Here is an 18,547-nt window from a genome sequence, read left to right on the forward strand (position 1 = left end):
ATATATATATATTAATTCAGAGAAAGAAAAGAGAAGGATGTGATAGAAACCTTTAGATACATATAAGAAGAGAGAAATGTTGGGCAAGAGATCATAGTCTAAAAGTTTAAATGCAAGGACCTACTTCGCTCTGAGAGTGATGGGTAAGCAAAATAACCTCCCAGCTGAAGTGGTAGAAAATAATACGGTGATATAATTTAAGCAGGCATGGGACAGTCATATATTCTATAAGTATGACAAGACAACGAACCACACTTCTAAAGCAGAAACACAAGTAACTAGATTGGCCGAATGGTTCTTATCTGCCGTCAAATTCTGTTTCTATTTTTCCACAAAATGATTTCTTTTAAAGTCATGGGTGCCCATTTTTGACAGAAGTGGTATGTTTAGTTATATATATATATATATATATATTAGTTATTGTGCAGATATGAAATAACACCACAACCATGATCCCAGTGTTTGTCCCTGCCAAGTTCTTGTGCCTGCTGCTACTACTAAATGCAGAGCCCAACAACCAAGTGATGTATCTGGATGAGAAATAAGAAGTTCATCTTTGGTTTATGTAAGAAAAACAGCACCAATCCTGTCTCCAACAGTACAGGAACTGAATGTGTCCAAAAAGCGGCCCCTTAATCTGCAAGGAGCTGAATGCGCTTTTTGGACATGGGTGGCTTCTGTGCTGTTGGAGACCAGCTTGTGCAGTTAATACCAGGGATCAAACGACAGGCAGACGTGATCACCGACAGGTTAGTAAACAACAGTTTTAACCATTCAGCAAACCTTACTTTTAATATAACAAAGGTTTGCTTAATAGTTTTCTTGATAGTAAAAAAATAAATAAAAATATGCCACTTTAAATCTATGTTGGTAGCCTTATTGTTTTCTTATTCTCCTAAAGTTTAGATTTGTATTATTCATAAAGTAATCCAAACCCTTTTTTTCTCGTAGGTGACAACCTGTGTTCCTCACATCCTTGTAAACATGGAGGGACCTGCAAATACCGGGACAACAGTTATACTTGTAAATGCGCGTCACCCTTTATAGGGAAGACATGCCATATCCGTGAGTACATTTAGTTTATAGTTATGTTTCAGATCAATGAACTAACATCTTAAAGGAACAGAGCATGCATTAGAACAGGGGTGGGCAATTAATTTTCCCATGGGGCCACATGAGAAATTGGAATGGTTTTAGAGGGCCAGACCTCTACAAACTACAAACTCCGAAGCCTTGTCCATTTTGTTAACTTATGTGCTGTTTAATAAAGTTATTCAAGCCTACGTCATTGGTAGAGGTGCTTGAATAAGTAAGGCCTGAATAACTATTAGCACAGCACAGAAGTGAACAAAATGAACAAGGCTTCGGAGTGCATACCGTATTTTTCGCTCTATAAGACGCACCTGCTGATAAGACGCACCTAGATTTTAGAGGAGAAAAAAAAGGAAAAAATATTTTGAGCTAAAAAATGGGCTAAAATATTTATTACAATAACTGAATAAGCTATGAACACAGTAAGACACACGCAGTAAGACACACACAGACACAGTAAGACACACACAGACACAGTAAGACACACACAGACACAGTGAGACACACACAGACACAGTAAGACACACACAGACACAGTGAGACACACACAGACACAGTAAGATACACACAGACACAGTGAGACACACACAGACACAGTAAGACACACACAGACACAGTGAGACACACACAGACACAGTGAGACACACACAGACACAGTAAGACACACACAGACACAGTAAGACACACACAGACACAGTGAGACACACACAGACACAGTAAGATACACACAGACACAGTGAGACACACACAGACACAGTAAGACACACAGACACAGTGAGACACACACAGACACAGTAAGACACACACAGACACAGTGAGACACACACAGACACAGTAAGATACACACACACACAGTAAGACACACACACACAAACACAGTAAGACACACACACACAGTAAGACCTCCCTCCCTAACCCCCCTTCTCAGTATCTCCCCTCTAACTCCCTAACCCCCCCTTCTCAGGATCTCCCCCCCCGCCCCGGTCACTTACCTTAAACTCCTGTGTTGGAAGCGTGAGGCGTTTGTCTCGGGTGCCGGCGCTTCACTGCTGATCGCCGGCGTCTGACGTCATATGCCGGCGCCCAGCGTAAAGCGCCGGCACCCGAGACAAACGCTTCCAACACAGGAGTTTAAGGTAAGTGACCGGGGCGGGGGGGGGGACACCGGACTCATTGGTGAGTCACCAGGACACTCTTTGCGGGCCGGTCCGAGCTATTCAGCGGGCCGGATGTGGCCCGCGGGCCGTGCTTTGCCCAGGTCTGCATTAGAAGATGTCTTATAATATATCATACTTTTGTTTAGTTTTGTTAATAAAGCAGACTTCTTTCTGTTTCATGTATAAGCTTCTAATAAAATTAAACTCATCCTGATGCAGATACTTGGGGAAGGCACCCTCTATCACCCAAGAATCTATGTGATATGTAAATGGTATTGGTGATATTCCAGGTATACATCGCTTTACCATGGTTGTGTTTTTTAGTTACTGTTTCTGACATAGGACTCAAGATTGTATCGTTCGTGACACATTGGTCTGTTACATGCTAATTTACAGTTCACAATTGAGTTGACCAGGAGAAAATGGCCATTAACAAAACAAAAAAAGATTTGGGGGTGTTTGCAGTGCTCGATCCATAGGTTTAATTGGGTTAATCACCAGGGATGCCCATAGAAGTGGGGTAATACTTTACATGGATAATTTGGATGTTATAATATAGTTTACAGAAGCTTTCAAAAGCATGCTGAAATTCTAAAACATTGCTTAGTGAACATTCTTTATTTCCCTATATTTATGCCTACTTTTAATGGCTCTGACTTGTTTTTTTTTATTTATTTATTTATTTATTTTTCTACCTGTCCTTACCATCCTCTATGTGTCTTTTTAGGTTGCGCCAATGCTCTGGGCATGGAAGGTGGCGCTATATCAGATGCCCAGATAACCGCCTCCTCACTCTACCATGGCTTTTTGGGTTTGCAGCGATGGGGGCCAAATTTAGCCCGTCTCAATAACAAGGGAATGGTTAATGCGTGGACTTCAAGCAGCTATGACCGTCATCCATGGATTCAGGTATTCCATGGCCTATCCAGAGGGCTCAGCTATATTATATATAATATATATAATATATTATATATAATATATATTGTGAAAAAGTGCTGTAAAGTAAGACTGCTTTCAAAAATAGACAGGCAGCCTCGGTTGCTTCTCTCTCTCTTCATGTCTCAGACAGACTTGATGATGTTGAGATAAGGGCTCTGTGGCGGCCATATCATCACTTCCAGGACTCCTTGTTTTGTAGGGTTGTTCAGTCCACTAGACCACGTAAACACGCTTTTAACTAAATGAAACATTAGAAGTATGATTTTTAACATTGATTTATGCTCAAACCTTTCCCAGAAATATTCAATCAATCAAATTTTGCATAATTAAGGACTTTTGGGCAAGAACACATTTTAATATAAAAGCATACATTGATTGTGTTGTTGCCATAGAAACAGAGCTTCTTAAACATCCAGTCAATCAATATAGTCATTTGATTAACCCCTTAACGACAATTGCCGGCACGTCTTTAAACGGGTGCAGAAAGCAATCTGTTTTCGCTTTCTGCACCCAAAAAACGTTGCTGAATGCCTCGACCTCGAGGCATTCAGCAACGCCGCAATCGGAACGAAGGGGCCATCTCTGGCCCCTCCACGGGGCGTCAACATCCGCCATACTTTGTATGGCGGCGGACGCCCGTTTTAAAAGCGTTTAGGAGGCGATCGACGATCGCCTCCTAAACTTAAATGGTGTCGCTGGAATGCCTCGATCAGGAGGCATCCAGCGACACCAAACACTTACCTTTCGATGGGCTGTGACCGCTCCGGAGAGCGGTCACAGCCGCAGCTGCCGATGATCTTCGCCATCAAGCAAGATGGCCGCTGCCCTGTAACAGGAACCAACAAATTTTAAAAGTTCGCTAGATGGTCCAGACCATCTAGAGAACTTTGGCTCCACTTGCAGGTTGAATACAGGTACTGCATTCACCATGCAAGTCAATGGAACCCAGCTTTCTAATCACAGTGTGATTAGTAAAAATAAATTACAAAATAAAATAAAATTAATAATAATTAGAAAAAAATAGTAAAAAACTAGTAAAATGTAAAAATCATTTCCCACTGATGTCACTATCAGGGGAACCTCCAAGTTGAAAAAAAATGTTAATTTTTTTTTTTAACCCCTTCGAGACAAAGGCTGATTTTACTTTTTGTACCCTTTGTGACAATGGCCTTTTTAACATTTCTGCGCTGCTTGTGTTTAGCTGTAATTTTCTTCTTTCCCGTTTACTGAACCCACACACATTAGATATTGTTTTTTTCAGGACAAGAAGGGCTTTCTTTAGATGACATTGTTTTGATTGTATCATATTATTTACTATTAAAAAAATTATAAAATATGGTGAAAAATTTAGAAAAAAATGACTGTTTCTAACTTTTAGTTGAAAAATCTTTTACTCATCTATAAAAGGTAATGAAAAAACCTGCTAAATAGATTCTACTATTTGTCCTGAGTTTAGAAATACCCAATGTTTTTTTGCTTTTTTCTACCCATTATGGGGCAATAAGTACAGGTAGCGTTTTGCTATTTCAAAGCCATTTTTTCCAAATCTGGTAATTCTTCCCCCCATGTGCCATTTCGGGTATCTTTGAACCCGGCCAATGCAATTTACCCCATCAAGTCATATATTTTTGAAAACTAGACAGCCCAGGGTATTCCAAATGCTAGTATTTTAACTCTTTCCATGCACCATATCTGCCACCAGTCTTTGTCAAACTTTATGGTAGTCATTTTTTTGCATTTGTTTTGTCATACACATTTTACTTCAGGTATGAATTAAAATGTTCTAGTTTATGTCACTATCACAAAACACCCCAATATGTGTTCAGCAACATCTCCTGAGTACAGCGATACCTCACATGAATGATTTTGCCTGGCTGTTTTGGGGCAAAAGGGCCACATTTGGGGCATGCGCTTTTTTCAATGTTGAACTTTGGCATTTGGGATCCACTGCCCATGCCCTATTTGGTACATCTTTGAGCCAGGCCATTTCAGTGTGCCCAACAAAACCATATATTTTTCAAAACTAGACACCACAGGGTATTTTAAATGCTGGTATTTTAACTCTTTGCATGCACATATTTTACCACCAGCATTTTTTCAAAGTTTGCAGTAATATTTTTGTGTGTGTATTTTTCCCACACACACCTACTTTATGTATGAATTTACAGCTCCTGGTATATGCCGCTGTCACACGACACCCCATAATGTGTTCAGCAACATCTCCTGAGTGCAGTGATACCCCACATGCATGGGTGTGTCATTTTTTGGGGGAACTAAAAGGCCACATTTGGTACGTGTGCATTTTTCTAATTGGAAATTAGATGTGTGGCCATCCTTCCCCCCGTGTTAATTGGGACGTTGTTGAACCTGGCCCATTCAATTTACCCCATCAAATCATACATTTTTTAAAAGTAGACACCCCACGGGCATTTAATATGCCAGTATTTTAACTCTTTCCATGCGAGAATTGTTTTAAGCTAATATGCTAATTTTAGGACTTGCTCACAAAAATATATTTTTTATATATATATATATTTTTTTTTTATTTTTTAAAAAAAAAATTTAACATTTTTTTTCAACTTGGAGGTTCCCCTGATAGTGACATCAGTGGGAAATGATTTTTACATTTTACTGTTTTTTTACTATTTTTTTCTAATTATTATTAATTTTATTTTATTTTTTAATTTATTTTTACTAATCACACTGTGATTAGAAAGCTGGGCTCCATTGACTTGCATGGTGAATGCAGTACCTGTATTCAACCTGCAAGTGGAGCCAAAGTTCTCTAGATGGTCTGGACTATCTAGCGAACTTTTAAAATTTGTGGTTCCTGTTACAGGACGGCGGCCATCTTCCTTGATGGCGAAGATTGCCGGCAGCTGCGGCTGTGACCGCTCTCCGGAGCGGTCACAGCCCATCAAAAGGTTAGTGTTTGGTGTCGCTGGATGCCTCCTGATCGAGGCATTCCAGCGACACCATTTAAGTTTAGGAGGCGATCGTCGATCGCCTCCTAAACGCTTTTAAAACGGGCGTCCGCCGCCATACAAAGTATGGCGGATGTTGACGCCCCGTGGAGGGGCCAGAGATGGCCCCTTCGTGCCGATCGCGGCGTTGCTGAATGCCTCGAGGTCGAGGCATTCAGCAACGCTTTTTGGGTGCAGAAAGCGATAGTAGATCGCTTTCTGCACCCGTTTAAAGACGTGCCGGTCCTGGCACGTCAATTGTCGTAAAGCACATGCTTTTCCGTGCCGTGCCAGGACCGGCAATTGTCATTAAGGGGTTAAAAAAGACAAAAAAAAAATCTATATATATAAAAAATATATTTTTGTGAGCAAGTCCTAAAATTAGCATATTAGCTTAAAACAATTCTCGCATGGAAAGAGTTAAAATACTGGCATATTAAATGCCCATGGGGTGTCTACTTTTAAAAAAGGTATGATTTGAAGGGGTAAATTGAATTGGCCGGGTTCAACAACGTCCCAATTAACACCGGGGGAAGGATGGCCACACATCTAATTTCCAATTAGAAAAATGCACACGTACCAAATGTGGCCTTTTAGTTCCCACAAAAATGACAAACCCATGCATGTGGGATATCACTGCACTCAGGAGATGTTGCTGAACACATTATGGGGTGTCGTGTGACAGCGGCATATACCAGGAGCTGTAAATTCATACATAAAGTAGGTGTGTGTGGGAAAAATACACACACAAAAATACTACTGCAAACTTTGAAAACATGCTGGTGGTAAAATGTGTGCATGCAAAGAGTTAAAATACCAGCATTTAAAATACCCTGTGGTGTCTAGTTTTGAAAAATATATGGGTTTATTGGGCACACTGAAATGGCCCGGCTCAAAGATGTACCAAATAGGGCATGGGCAGTGGATCCCCAAATGCCAAAGTTCAACATTGAAAAATGCGCATGCCCCAAATGTGGCCCTTTTGCCCCCAAACGGCCAGGCAAAATCATTCATGTGAGGTATCGCTGTACTCAGGAGATGTTGCTGAACACATATTGGGGTGTTTTGTGATAGTGACGTATACGAGAACTTTTTAATTCATACCTGAATTAAAATGTGTGTGGAAAACCAAATGCAAAAAAATGACTACCACAAAGTTTGACAAAGACTGGTGGTAGATATGGTGCATGGAAAGAGTTAAAATACTAGCATTTGAAATACCCTGGGGTGTCTAGTTTTCAAAAATATATGGGTTTATTGGGCACACTGAAATGGCCCGGCTCAAAGATGTACCAAATAGGGCATGGGCAGTGGATCCCCAAATGCCAAGGTTCAACATTGAAAAATGCGCATGCCCCAAATGTGGCCCTTTTGCCCCCAAACAGCCAGGCAAAATCATTCATGTGAGGTATCGCTGTACTCAGGAGATGTTGCTGAACACATATTGGGGTGTTTTGTGATAGTGACATAAACGAGAACCTTTTAATTCATACCTGAAGTAAAATGTGTGTGACAAAACAAATGCAAAAAAATGACTACCACAAAGTTTGACAAAAACTGGTGGTAGATATGGTGCATGGAAATAGTTAAAATACTAGCATTTGGAATACCCTGGGCTGTCTAGTTTTCAAAAATATATGACTTGATGGGGTAAATTGCATTGGCCGGGTTCAAAGATACCCGAAATGGCACATGGGGGGAAGAATTACCAGATTTGGAAAAAATGGCTTTGAAATAGCAAAACGCTACCTGTACTTATTGCCCCATAATGGGTAGAAAAAAGCAAAAAAACATAAAAACATTGGGTATTTCTAAACTCAGGACAAATAGTAGAATCCATTTAGCAGGTTTTTTCATTACCTTTTATAGATGAGTAAAAGATTTTTCAACTAAAAGTTAGAAACAGTCATTTTTTTCTAAATTTTTCACCATATTTTATACTTTTTTTAGTAGTAAATAATATGATACAATCAAAACAATGTCATCTAAAGAAAGCCCTTCTTGTCCTGAAAAAAACAATATCTAATGTGTGTGGGTTCAGTAAACGGGAAAGAAGAAAATTACAGCTAAACACGAGCAGCGCAGAAATGTTAAAAAGGCCATTGTCACGAAGGGTACAAAAAGTAAAATCAGCCTTTGTCACGAAGGGGTTAAACCGCATCCAAAATGGTAGGGATATTTTGTTAAGAATTATTAGAATAAAAATAGTTTTGTACTATTCCTTCAAAAAAAGAAAAAAACAAGTTTGTGTCTAAATGCAGCCAATTTAAGAGTTTTCTGTATATCACTATAAACGTATAGATCAAAGTAAAGATTATGGATTTTTGATTCTTCATTGCTTTGATAACGATTATTGAACAGTATGTTTTGGTTCCTTACTTGGGTACCTCTTTTATTTGGATAGGTCAATCTGTTAAGAGAAATGAGGGTATCTGGCATTATTACACAAGGAGCTAGCCGAATGGGTACTGCAGAGTTCGTAAGAGAGTATAAAGTGGCGTACAGTATGGACGGGATTGATTTTACCTTCTACAAGAGTGAGGGGAAGGATACAGACAAGGTGAGTGATTATCTGCAATGTGGGTTTCACCATTTCAATGCCAAACCTAACCACATAGGTGGAAAGTGGTCCCCAGAAACCAACCATGGATCTCAAGCATGGACACTGGAGGATCCCAGATCGCTACACTTGTTGTCACCTAAAGCTAACTATAGGAAATCTAATTTGTTGGATTTCGAGTGCATAAAAATGTACCCTGGCACTCAAATGGTTAAAGGACAGTTTACTCTGTGCCTTCTGCAGAATTCCGCTATAAATTAACAAAACTTCTGAAATTGTAAAAGGGACCACATGGCTATCATGAGAACTAAAGTTCATATAATGGCTGCAGTGTTCTCTTTAAAGACAATTGCTAATTTATGTTAATCCTCAGACATCTGAATAGGTGAAAAGTAACACTCCCAATTATTCCAAAAGCACGTATCTCGGTGAGTGTAACCAAAGGGTCATTTTTATATGTCCTTGTTTGAGCCGGGCCCTTTTTTTTTTTTTTTTTTCTTCTGTAAGTGATATCCAAGCTGGTTGCTCCTTGAGTTATTCTTTAACTGCTTCCAAACAAGGACAAAAAGAAGATGACGTGATGTCAGCAGCCAGACTTGCCCCCTACCCCAGCCAGAAAGTATAAAAAGTATGAAAAAAAGACATTGGTGCTTTCTGGATTGCACTAGTATGAGCTCATTGCTCTCATTTTTTTCCGTTTCTTTTTTTTGTATAATTTTTGGATATATATTTTTTTTACATTATATTTTTATAGATATGGGATCAAGCATCTGAATAAAATATATTTTATATATTATACGTTTATTTGATTACTTCAGTCTTCATGGAGTGCCAGTGTTTCTTTTTCTGATTCACGCAGGGTAACCACTACGTTTTCTGTATTCCACGTAGCCACCGAGGAATCATACTCCATAGCTTCAATGTAGTGTACTGTATGTAAAGCAGTAACTGCCAATCAGTGGAATAAACATTTAGTAAAACAGCTTATTTGTATTTCTTCTAGATTTTTGCCGGGAATGTAGACAATGAAAGTAGGAAGGCTAACATATTTAGTCCTCCATTTTCCGCTCGCTACATCCGTATCTACCCTCTGACTTGCCGCAGAGCCTGCACGCTACGGTTTGAACTTTTTGGCTGTGAAATGAGTGGTAAGTGTATAAATCACCTTGTGAAGCTGAATTGCTTTATACATTTAGTCTTGTACGTTCCCTTTGCTTAAATTGATGCTTTTACATGATGAAAAAAGGCAATTCAGAGACCTTCACTTAATCATCTTTTTGAACACGGCATAGACTCTGAACTGTCTTTGTTTTAGGGATTGTGCTTTTTAGCAGTGGCTCCATCTAGAGGCACAATGTGGAATTTCATGACCACTATCTTACAAACTGCTTTTCAGAACCTTTACCAAAGCTGTAACAAATGCAAGTTCTGTGTTGTATTGCCCTGGAACAGCAACTTGGAGATGTCCAATCGTTAAGAAGCTATTACGATTCTGAATGTTCTCTGCCGACCCGTAGAGATACATATTGTCATCACTATATATTAACAGCCCCAAACTCATGGCTTTAGTAACACAACAAATGATTGTAGCCAGATTCTACAATTCATGACATTTGTGCTATGTTGAATCTGAATAAATCTCTTTCTGTAGTCCTATTTGGCATTGAGCGCCAAATAAAACCACCAAGAAACACCTTCCTCGTGCTGTTCTATTTTTGAAAAAAGGAAGGGGCTATGATAGAAACTTTTATATACATAAAATCATTCAACAAAGTGCAAGTGGTAGGTATATATATATATATAAAAAAAATAATAAATTAGGACAAGAAGTTAGAACCACGGGCTAAATAAAGTTTGAGGTTTCCAAGGCAGAATAAAAAATGGGCAGCGTAGATGGGCCAAATTGTTTGCATCTGCCATCAAATGCTATGTTCTATGTCGGTGAAGAATAATAAAAAAAAAATGGAATGATTTAGTTCTCAGCAGATATAACTAAATAACATCATCAATACTGTCTATTTGATATTTGCCATACAAGATTTTAAACACTACTAAGTATGTACGTTGTTTCTATGTAATATTGTTTTGGCAAATGACTCGGGGGGGGGGGGGGGACTGGACGCAATGCCAACTCCTTATTTGTGGATGTACTCTCACATGCAGTTTATGGAATTAAACAAAGGAACAATGGCATACATTTAAGTCAAATTTTTTTTATTTTATTTCAGATTTTCCCACTAAAATCTTAATATTAATATTACATTTTTGAAATATTTTAGTAGGTTAATTTAGATAATTTTTACAATTTTTTTATATGTATAAAATGTAGAATTATATACCAGATTCATCACTTAAAATAATTCCACAAATGCATGAAGTAAACTGGTGAACCAAATCATACCAATTATAGTAGTGGGATCAAATGAATTTAAATGGAAATGAGTCACAATGAAAAGTATGCAATAATTCTGTCCACTATATAAAGATTAATTTAATTACATTTTATTCTCCTAAACTGATTTTATGGTGAAATTCCACATTGTACGTAATCTTTGCTATATTAGATTTCATTCCTGGTTTCTTTCCCTGGTTACATTTCCCACGGGAATATTGAAATTATTTTATATATTGATAAAATGTATGGGATTGCTTGTCATTCCCAATTTATTTTTCTTTAACACATCAATTTTTTCTTGATTATTTAACAGTAATGACTGGGACAATAGCAGCTAACGCGAATTATTAAGTCCTAATATAAAATTAAAAGTATAAATAATAAATTCATGAATGTTCTCTACTTGTAGAAACAAAAATCTAGAAGATGTTTAATTGTGAAAAAAATAAAATAATAATAATTCCCATATAACAATAAAATATTAAGTAAATCAAATAGAGAACATCCTGTTTTCTACAGCATAAGATTAAGTTTATGAGTCCATCGGGCTGGGGATGTACCAGGGACTAGAAAGATATTTCAGCTCTGGGTTTTTGACTATATTTTAACTGCTTTGATTTGGATTTAATGCTTTTACTGCATTTATCATTACGCTGGCTTTGAGCTTGTGATTCTGAGCACCTCCCTTCTCCACCCTTTTGTGAACTGTTATTTTACAGTGTATTTCAACACGGTAGGTTGCTCTGAACCGCTAGGAATGAAATCCCATCTGATTTCTGATAAGCAAATCACAGCATCCAGTGTCTACAAAACCTGGGGTCTCGATGCTTTCACATGGTACCCACATTTTGCTCGGCTGGACAAGATTGGCAAGAGCAATGCTTGGACTGCACGGGAGAATAATCACTCCGAATGGCTGCAGGTGGGTCTTCAATGCTTACATTTTTATTGTAACACCAAAGAAAATATGCACGTGTTCCCAGAAATGAAGCGATTAAATGTATCTCTTTTCCAACTCCATCCCCAAACTCCCAGTATCAATTTCTTAATCAACATTCATGGCTCATTGTAAGTAGGTCCTAGCGAAAGGTATTAACTTCCAGTTCTCTCATGAGGAATATCATGGACATCTTGGGTTCCATCAATAGAATGTTGCTCATATAAAGTACAAGCTCTGCCATTCCCAGGGAAATTCGATAAATGTTTGAGTAAAGTGCCACATTTTACTAAACTGCACCTTAACTATACCTGCAAGTTGGAAATGGCTCTTCTGCTTCTGAGACTATTTGTGGTTTAGTGTCAAGTCATTGAAAGCTGCTATGAACAGTCAAACTATGGAAGTGCTCCTGGGGAGCTTGGTCTACAAAGGTCCTTCCATCCTCATCTTCTGGAGAGCTGTGATAATTATTTTACTTTACTGTAGATCAGTGGAACAGCCTCCCAGAAAAAGTTCTAGAGTCTAATTCACTAATAGAACTTAAATATGTGTGTGATAGGCAGAAGGCTATCCTGAAGACAAGACTTATTTGAGTTTGAGTCTTTACATCAGGGAAATTGGGCAGAGTAGATGGGTCGAATGGTTCTCATCTGCTTTCAGATTCTATGCTCCTATGAATAGTCGCTCACATGGGAGTTTAGCATCTGTGTTATTAGCTTAACGCATCCTGACTTTAAGTCAATAGGGCCCCAGTTTTAAAGTTTAAATCTTGCTGTAATTCATATTCATTATGCAGGGCCAGCTCAGCAAACTTATGAGTAGTGAAGGTGGTGGCATTTCTCAATTGAGACATTACCTACAGCTCACAGTTTAGTAAATAAATCCATATGTGTCACCAGATCTGTCTGTAACTGATTTTTATCAATGCAGCAAGAGTTTATTGCTCTATAAGTAAGACTGTTTTGGTTGTTAAAAGGATTATATGACAGTTTGTTAGTTTAGTTTAGAACATCAAAAGAGAGTGGGCTATCTACTAATAGAAGCCATGCGTGAAAGTCTTCCAGTGAGGACTGGGGTAATACATTATGTTTATATTTCTTAAGAACCCAGAACAGTTTAAAAAATGATTGATATGTTTTGACAGCTTATTGTAGCCAGGAGTTCTATTAATATATGAATGCCCTCTATTTTTAGTTTGAGGCACACCTACCTGGCACTCTTTGGGTTAATTTAGTTCTTCAATGAAATCCGGCTCTATGTAAATAAGAGAAAACTGTGATGCTTAAACTGCTGTTTCAGCTTGAAAGCAGATGTTATCTGAGTCCTAGCCATGCCATGTTTTCTTGGTTTAATTCCTTAACATTCCTGCAGTTTGTCTGCCTTTGTCCTTGAAAACTCACACTCAAGGTCGTAACCCTAACTTTTTAGATGGTTGTTGTTTAATTTTTCCATATTCTCCCTTCTAGGAAGTCAGGCTGGTTCTGGGGTTTTTTTTGTTTTTTTTTGTAAACGGCTAATATTCTGTTTTTTAGTAGATTTTATTTTGTAAGCCAGCTGGAAAATCCTGAAATGTTGATGTAAATTATATGGAATTTGTTCTAAGACGCATTAAAAAAATTGTTGGTTATTGAAAGGGTTTGGGGTTTTTTTGGTTATAATTTGTTGAAAAGTTTTTATGAGACTGATAAAATACAACTGATAAAGGCAGTACAGCAAGCATATTACAGAACACAAGCGGCATTCTCTGCAAGGAATCGGTGGCTGTGCTCCATTGAAAGGCAATCTTGGGCATTCCAGCTACTGTGGTCTACAGGAGTTGTCTTAAAAAACATACACGTGTTTAAATTTCAAAGTATTTACAATGAGTTAAATTATTGTACCTGTTTCACAAATACACTCGTTTAAGCTTTCTATTTTTCTAACTACAGCATTTGATGTGTCCAACAGATTGACCTTGAAGTTCCTAAAAAGATCTCTGGAATTGTGACGCAGGGTGCAAAGGATTTTGGCAATATTCAATATGTGGAAGCTTTCAAAGTGGCTTATAGTGACAATGGCACTACCTGGATTATATACCAAGACAGTCATACAAAAACAGATAAGGTATTTGTCTACCTGACCCAATGTATTACAGTAAAATCAGATTTCATGTTGATACTGGAGCAGCCGATATTTAGTTCCTCATAACTCATGGAACCAGTCTCATGGCATCCCTATGAGTATCACCAGCACATAGGCTTGCTAAGCACCACGGGATGTGCAGTCCTACATCATTAGTTTACCTATCTGCTGAATCTGTTCTTTATTTTTTAGAACCATTAAGCATTAAATGGTGGAAGGTTAGGTTTGTGTCACTAGCAAATGAGAACTCTGCTCATACATTTTTGAGAATGAACATTGTAACCGTTTGTTTTTCCATCGCTTTTCTGCTAGTGGTATTGTACAGAGCTGTGGAATGTGATGGTCCTACACAAATCGGTAAATGGCAATAGTGATATTGGCAGGAAGGCTGCTTCAGACCAACGTGGAAGGAGTCTTACTGTCAGTGGTGTATTTACCTGGGATGCTGCCCTAGGCAGCTCCTTCTAATGTTCCTTGTGTAGGCTGTACCTCCATGGTGTTAATGAGGGGGTTGGGGAGATCAGAGATCTCCCTTGTTACCGACCCATTGAGCATTGCCTTTCACCTCAATAACCACAGCACACACTAATTAATCCGGCCACATCCAATGTCCCTGCGTACACAGCACACATTGCTAACAGGTGTTTAAAATTAATCACATTGGAAGCCATCTCCATAGACAAACAGTAGTAGAATGGGTTCTACTGAAGAGTTTGGTGACTTTAAACGTGACATTGTCATAGGATGCTCAGTTTGTGAGCTCAGTTCTGCTACAACTACCTAGGCCCGCTGAAAGTGCTATTATTGTGACATGAAAGGATCTAGTAGTAACAAGAGGTCAGCCATGAAGCAGTAGACCACACACGCACTCGCAGAACGAGGCCGCTGAGTGCCAAGGCCTGTAACATGTAAAAATCTCCTGTCCTCTGTGCCATCACTCACTACAGAGTTCCAAATTGCCCCTGGAGCCAAGATCAGCACAAGCCATGTGCATCAGGAGCTTCATGAAATGGATTTCCATGGCCAAGGAGCTACACTCTTGCCAAATATTACTATTTGCAATGCGAAGCATCAGGTGGAGTGTTGTAAAGCACCCTGGCAAAGGTGCTTTCCATTTCCAGCATATCTGTGCCTCTGCAAAGTCCATAATGACATGTTTATGGAGCTCAAGCTGTGACCTTGACCCTATTAAACACCATTGGGATGAATTGGAATACCGATTGTGAGGCAGGCCCAAAGCCACACTCCAAAATCATGTGGAAAGCCTTCCCAGAAGTGTGTTTTAGTCGCAAAGGGGGGCGCAAGCTCTGTATAAATGGCCATGGTTTTGGAATGGGATGTCCATCAAGCTCATATAGGTGATGGCCCAAATACTTCTGGTCTTATGGCTTATTTCTCTCTTGAAATACACAATAGTTCCAACACAAAGAGAAAGTTTAACAGCAGAGTAACGGTACAGAAAGGGCAATGTATTGTAAGTAGTAAGATGTCAGTTGAAAAGTTGTCCTTTACCCAGATTGTCTATCCATGTCATCTTATAATAAATGTGGCTTCTTTAACCTTCAGTGGAATGTTTCACCTCACATTTTTAAATGCCCCCATATCATCTCACATAATTTGTTTTCCTATCCATATCACGATTCCTGCTTCTAATATCAAAACATTTCTATAATACAATCCTATCTGTCAACATAGGCTAAGTATGACATAATAATTGTAACATTGTCCATGAGAACGATTGTGTAGCCAGTAGGAGAGGAAGCAACCAGAGAAGATGACTCTGGATGTGTAAGAACCAGCAGTGAGATGAAGAGAAAGAGAATGAGGTTAGAATGATGATTTGCAAGTGCCGCCAACTGGCAAGGGTAGTGTTATTCCTGGAATATGTACCGTCGTAGAGAGGAACAGGAGTATTATTTCACAGGCTGCGCAACCAGAACAGGATTATAGCTGCCAGCAGAGCAAGGCTGTGAACGTATTAGTGACCAAAGTAAAAAAAAAAACACAAAAAACCCACCAGTGGACAGTGAAAGTGTCCAATACTCATAATTAATAAAAACCACAGGTATATATGTCAATGTGTATAAAAGTATAATTTCCAAATGTTTATTTTTAAAGAAACTGCTTAAATTGCATTGTGTAACAATAAAGCTACACTTGTGTATATATATTTCCCATTTTTAGTCCAACAGCTGCTTAAACTGTGAGCCTGAAAATATATGTAAGGGAAACCAAATTCTCTAGATATTTATTATGGGGGACAAGCTTTTTTGGTTGATTTTAATACACTACAGCAAATTTTATATCTGCCTTTCCCCATAGCTAGCAAGAAATGTGCCACAGCCACCTTTTTCCTAACTATTTCAGCAGACACGTTCCCCTAAAGTCTTCCTTTGTTAATCCTGAAGACCTTTAAGAAAATATAGTATTGTAAAAACATTTTTAAAGCAATATTTTTTGTTGCATTTATGAAATATTTTTCCAAAACTGTTTATTGCCCATAAGGAAGTCGTATCCACTTTAAGGATTGTATTATATGGCTAAGAATAAAAAAAGGTAGAAAAGTACAGAAGAGTGAAATGTAGCAGACATCTTCCCTAAAAGCATATCCCAAAATTGGTACTAAAAACGTATAAATGGGGAAAAAAAAGTCAGGTACATGCAGTAAAAGTAATCAGTATATATTTTTTAAAGTACAGAAAACTATGCATTAATAAATGCGTAGGGCATATAGAACACAGGTTTGCTGGATAGCAGTGAAGGATCCAATGTGTGGTTGCCAATGGCTTATACCTCTGTAATCCACATTGGTTCCTGATGTCACTGCCCTAACTACCACTTTGGGTGATGTTGCTGCCCCCTTGCCCATAAATTCATCAATGGGCTCCTACTAGACCCATGTAAACATGCATAGATGTGTAAATGTGTTGTGGACCAGTAATTATTCCAATATTATTGTTGGTTTTTTTTCTTCTGCCGAATCCTGTTGCTGGGTCCCTTGGGCATGGTTATTCCCCCAAGCACGTGGTTGCTTACATGGCGACTGCTATGAAAGGGTATTCATTTGTTACACTATCTACCTCTCACAAAGACTATTGTATAATACTTCTGTTACTTTTTATTACGTTTTTAGTGGCGCCTATTAAAATTATATGATGCAGATTCAAGTTTAGTAACCGATTTGATATATTTTTATTCTGGCATAGGTTTTCCTTGGAAATAATGACAACTACTCGCATAAAAAGAACATCTTCAGTCCACCGTTTACAGCCAGGTTTGTGCGTATCCTTCCCCAGTCGTGGCACGAACGCATCACACTGCGCATGGAGCTGCTGGGATGTGAAGACTAGACGTTGGACAGGTAGATGAAGTTAGCGCTGCGCACGGAACGGTCAAGCTACTGTCATCGACCCATCTACTGATATAATGGCTGTTAGAACCTTATTGTTCTAAACATGATCTTCACTAAAGCACCAAGTCCAGCCCGGACAGAATATGACTTTACGGAAATAACATGGTTGGACAGGTTGGGACTTTTTGCTCCCTGTAACTCTAATAGTTCCTTATAATCAAACTAAAATGCAATTAAAAGCCGGTAGCTTGATATCTTGTACTGAAGTGAAATAATGTGGTATTCTATGTAATTTAAGAACTGTAATATGCATATTGATTTTTTATTTTTTTGCTGTAACCATTTCAGTGTTTTAAACAAGTGCAATCCCTTCCCTTTTGGAACCGATATCTTCCCTTACTTTACAGTTCTTATTTCATTAATATGCGCTGCTTCACAGAATGGATTTTTCTTTGTTTCACCCGTGTATATAGGATGTGCATTTGAATACAGCTATTTTGTGTGCTAACCAGAATTGTGTAAATGTTAGTTTCTTGATAGATTCACACTGTCCTTACATACTTAATAACAAAAAAAAAAATACTTTATTGCTCAGCAGGTTTTATTTAACACCTTGACTCAATCCTGTATGGCGGTTTTAAAATGTTGATATTATGCATTTGCTATCTTGAAGAAAACCATAAATAACAATAATAAATTAAATTGTTGCCAGTTCTTCCAGTTATTAATGTAGTGGTGATGCTGGCCGTCTGCCACAAATATACCATGCTGTAGCCCCCACCCCAGCAAGTAGAACCCCCAGCCTCCCTTACCCCATGTGCGAATCCCCTCGCATTTTCTTGTGGAGGGGGCCTTTTTGGCACAAATCCCTATGGCCCTGAGCTGTGCACACCTCTCAGTCCCTCTGATAGTACTACCCTAGGACTTTGGCAAGTTGGCCTAGGACTAGAAATGCCGCTCAGTACAGCCACATCTAATTACAGCTAGTAATATTACGCGTAACGTAAAATGTGCAGCACGGATTTCCGTCT

At 38.6% G+C, this 18,547-nt stretch overlaps 1 protein-coding gene across 1 annotated transcript in view; it reads left to right on the forward strand.

Annotated features, from left to right (window-relative positions):
• Positions 1 to 17,514, forward strand: part of LOC149300007 (lactadherin-like) — a 32,472-nt gene extending 14,958 nt beyond the window's left edge. Inside the window, exons 5-11 of the mRNA XM_089485499.1 lie at positions 952 to 1,065; positions 2,977 to 3,158; positions 8,556 to 8,711; positions 9,715 to 9,859; positions 11,844 to 12,028; positions 13,991 to 14,146; positions 17,371 to 17,514. Of these exons, the coding sequence (XP_089341625.1) occupies positions 952 to 1,065; positions 2,977 to 3,158; positions 8,556 to 8,711; positions 9,715 to 9,859; positions 11,844 to 12,028; positions 13,991 to 14,146; positions 17,371 to 17,514 (1,082 nt within the window). The remainder of the gene's footprint in view (positions 1 to 951; positions 1,066 to 2,976; positions 3,159 to 8,555; positions 8,712 to 9,714; positions 9,860 to 11,843; positions 12,029 to 13,990; positions 14,147 to 17,370) is intronic.
• The last annotated feature ends 1,033 nt before the right edge of the window (positions 17,515 to 18,547 follow it).

Source organism: Sceloporus occidentalis, unplaced genomic scaffold (genome assembly GCF_023333645.1).
Source record: "Sceloporus occidentalis isolate IW3139 unplaced genomic scaffold, rSceOcc1.0.p SCAF_26, whole genome shotgun sequence".
NCBI lineage: Eukaryota > Metazoa > Chordata > Lepidosauria > Squamata > Phrynosomatidae > Sceloporus > Sceloporus occidentalis.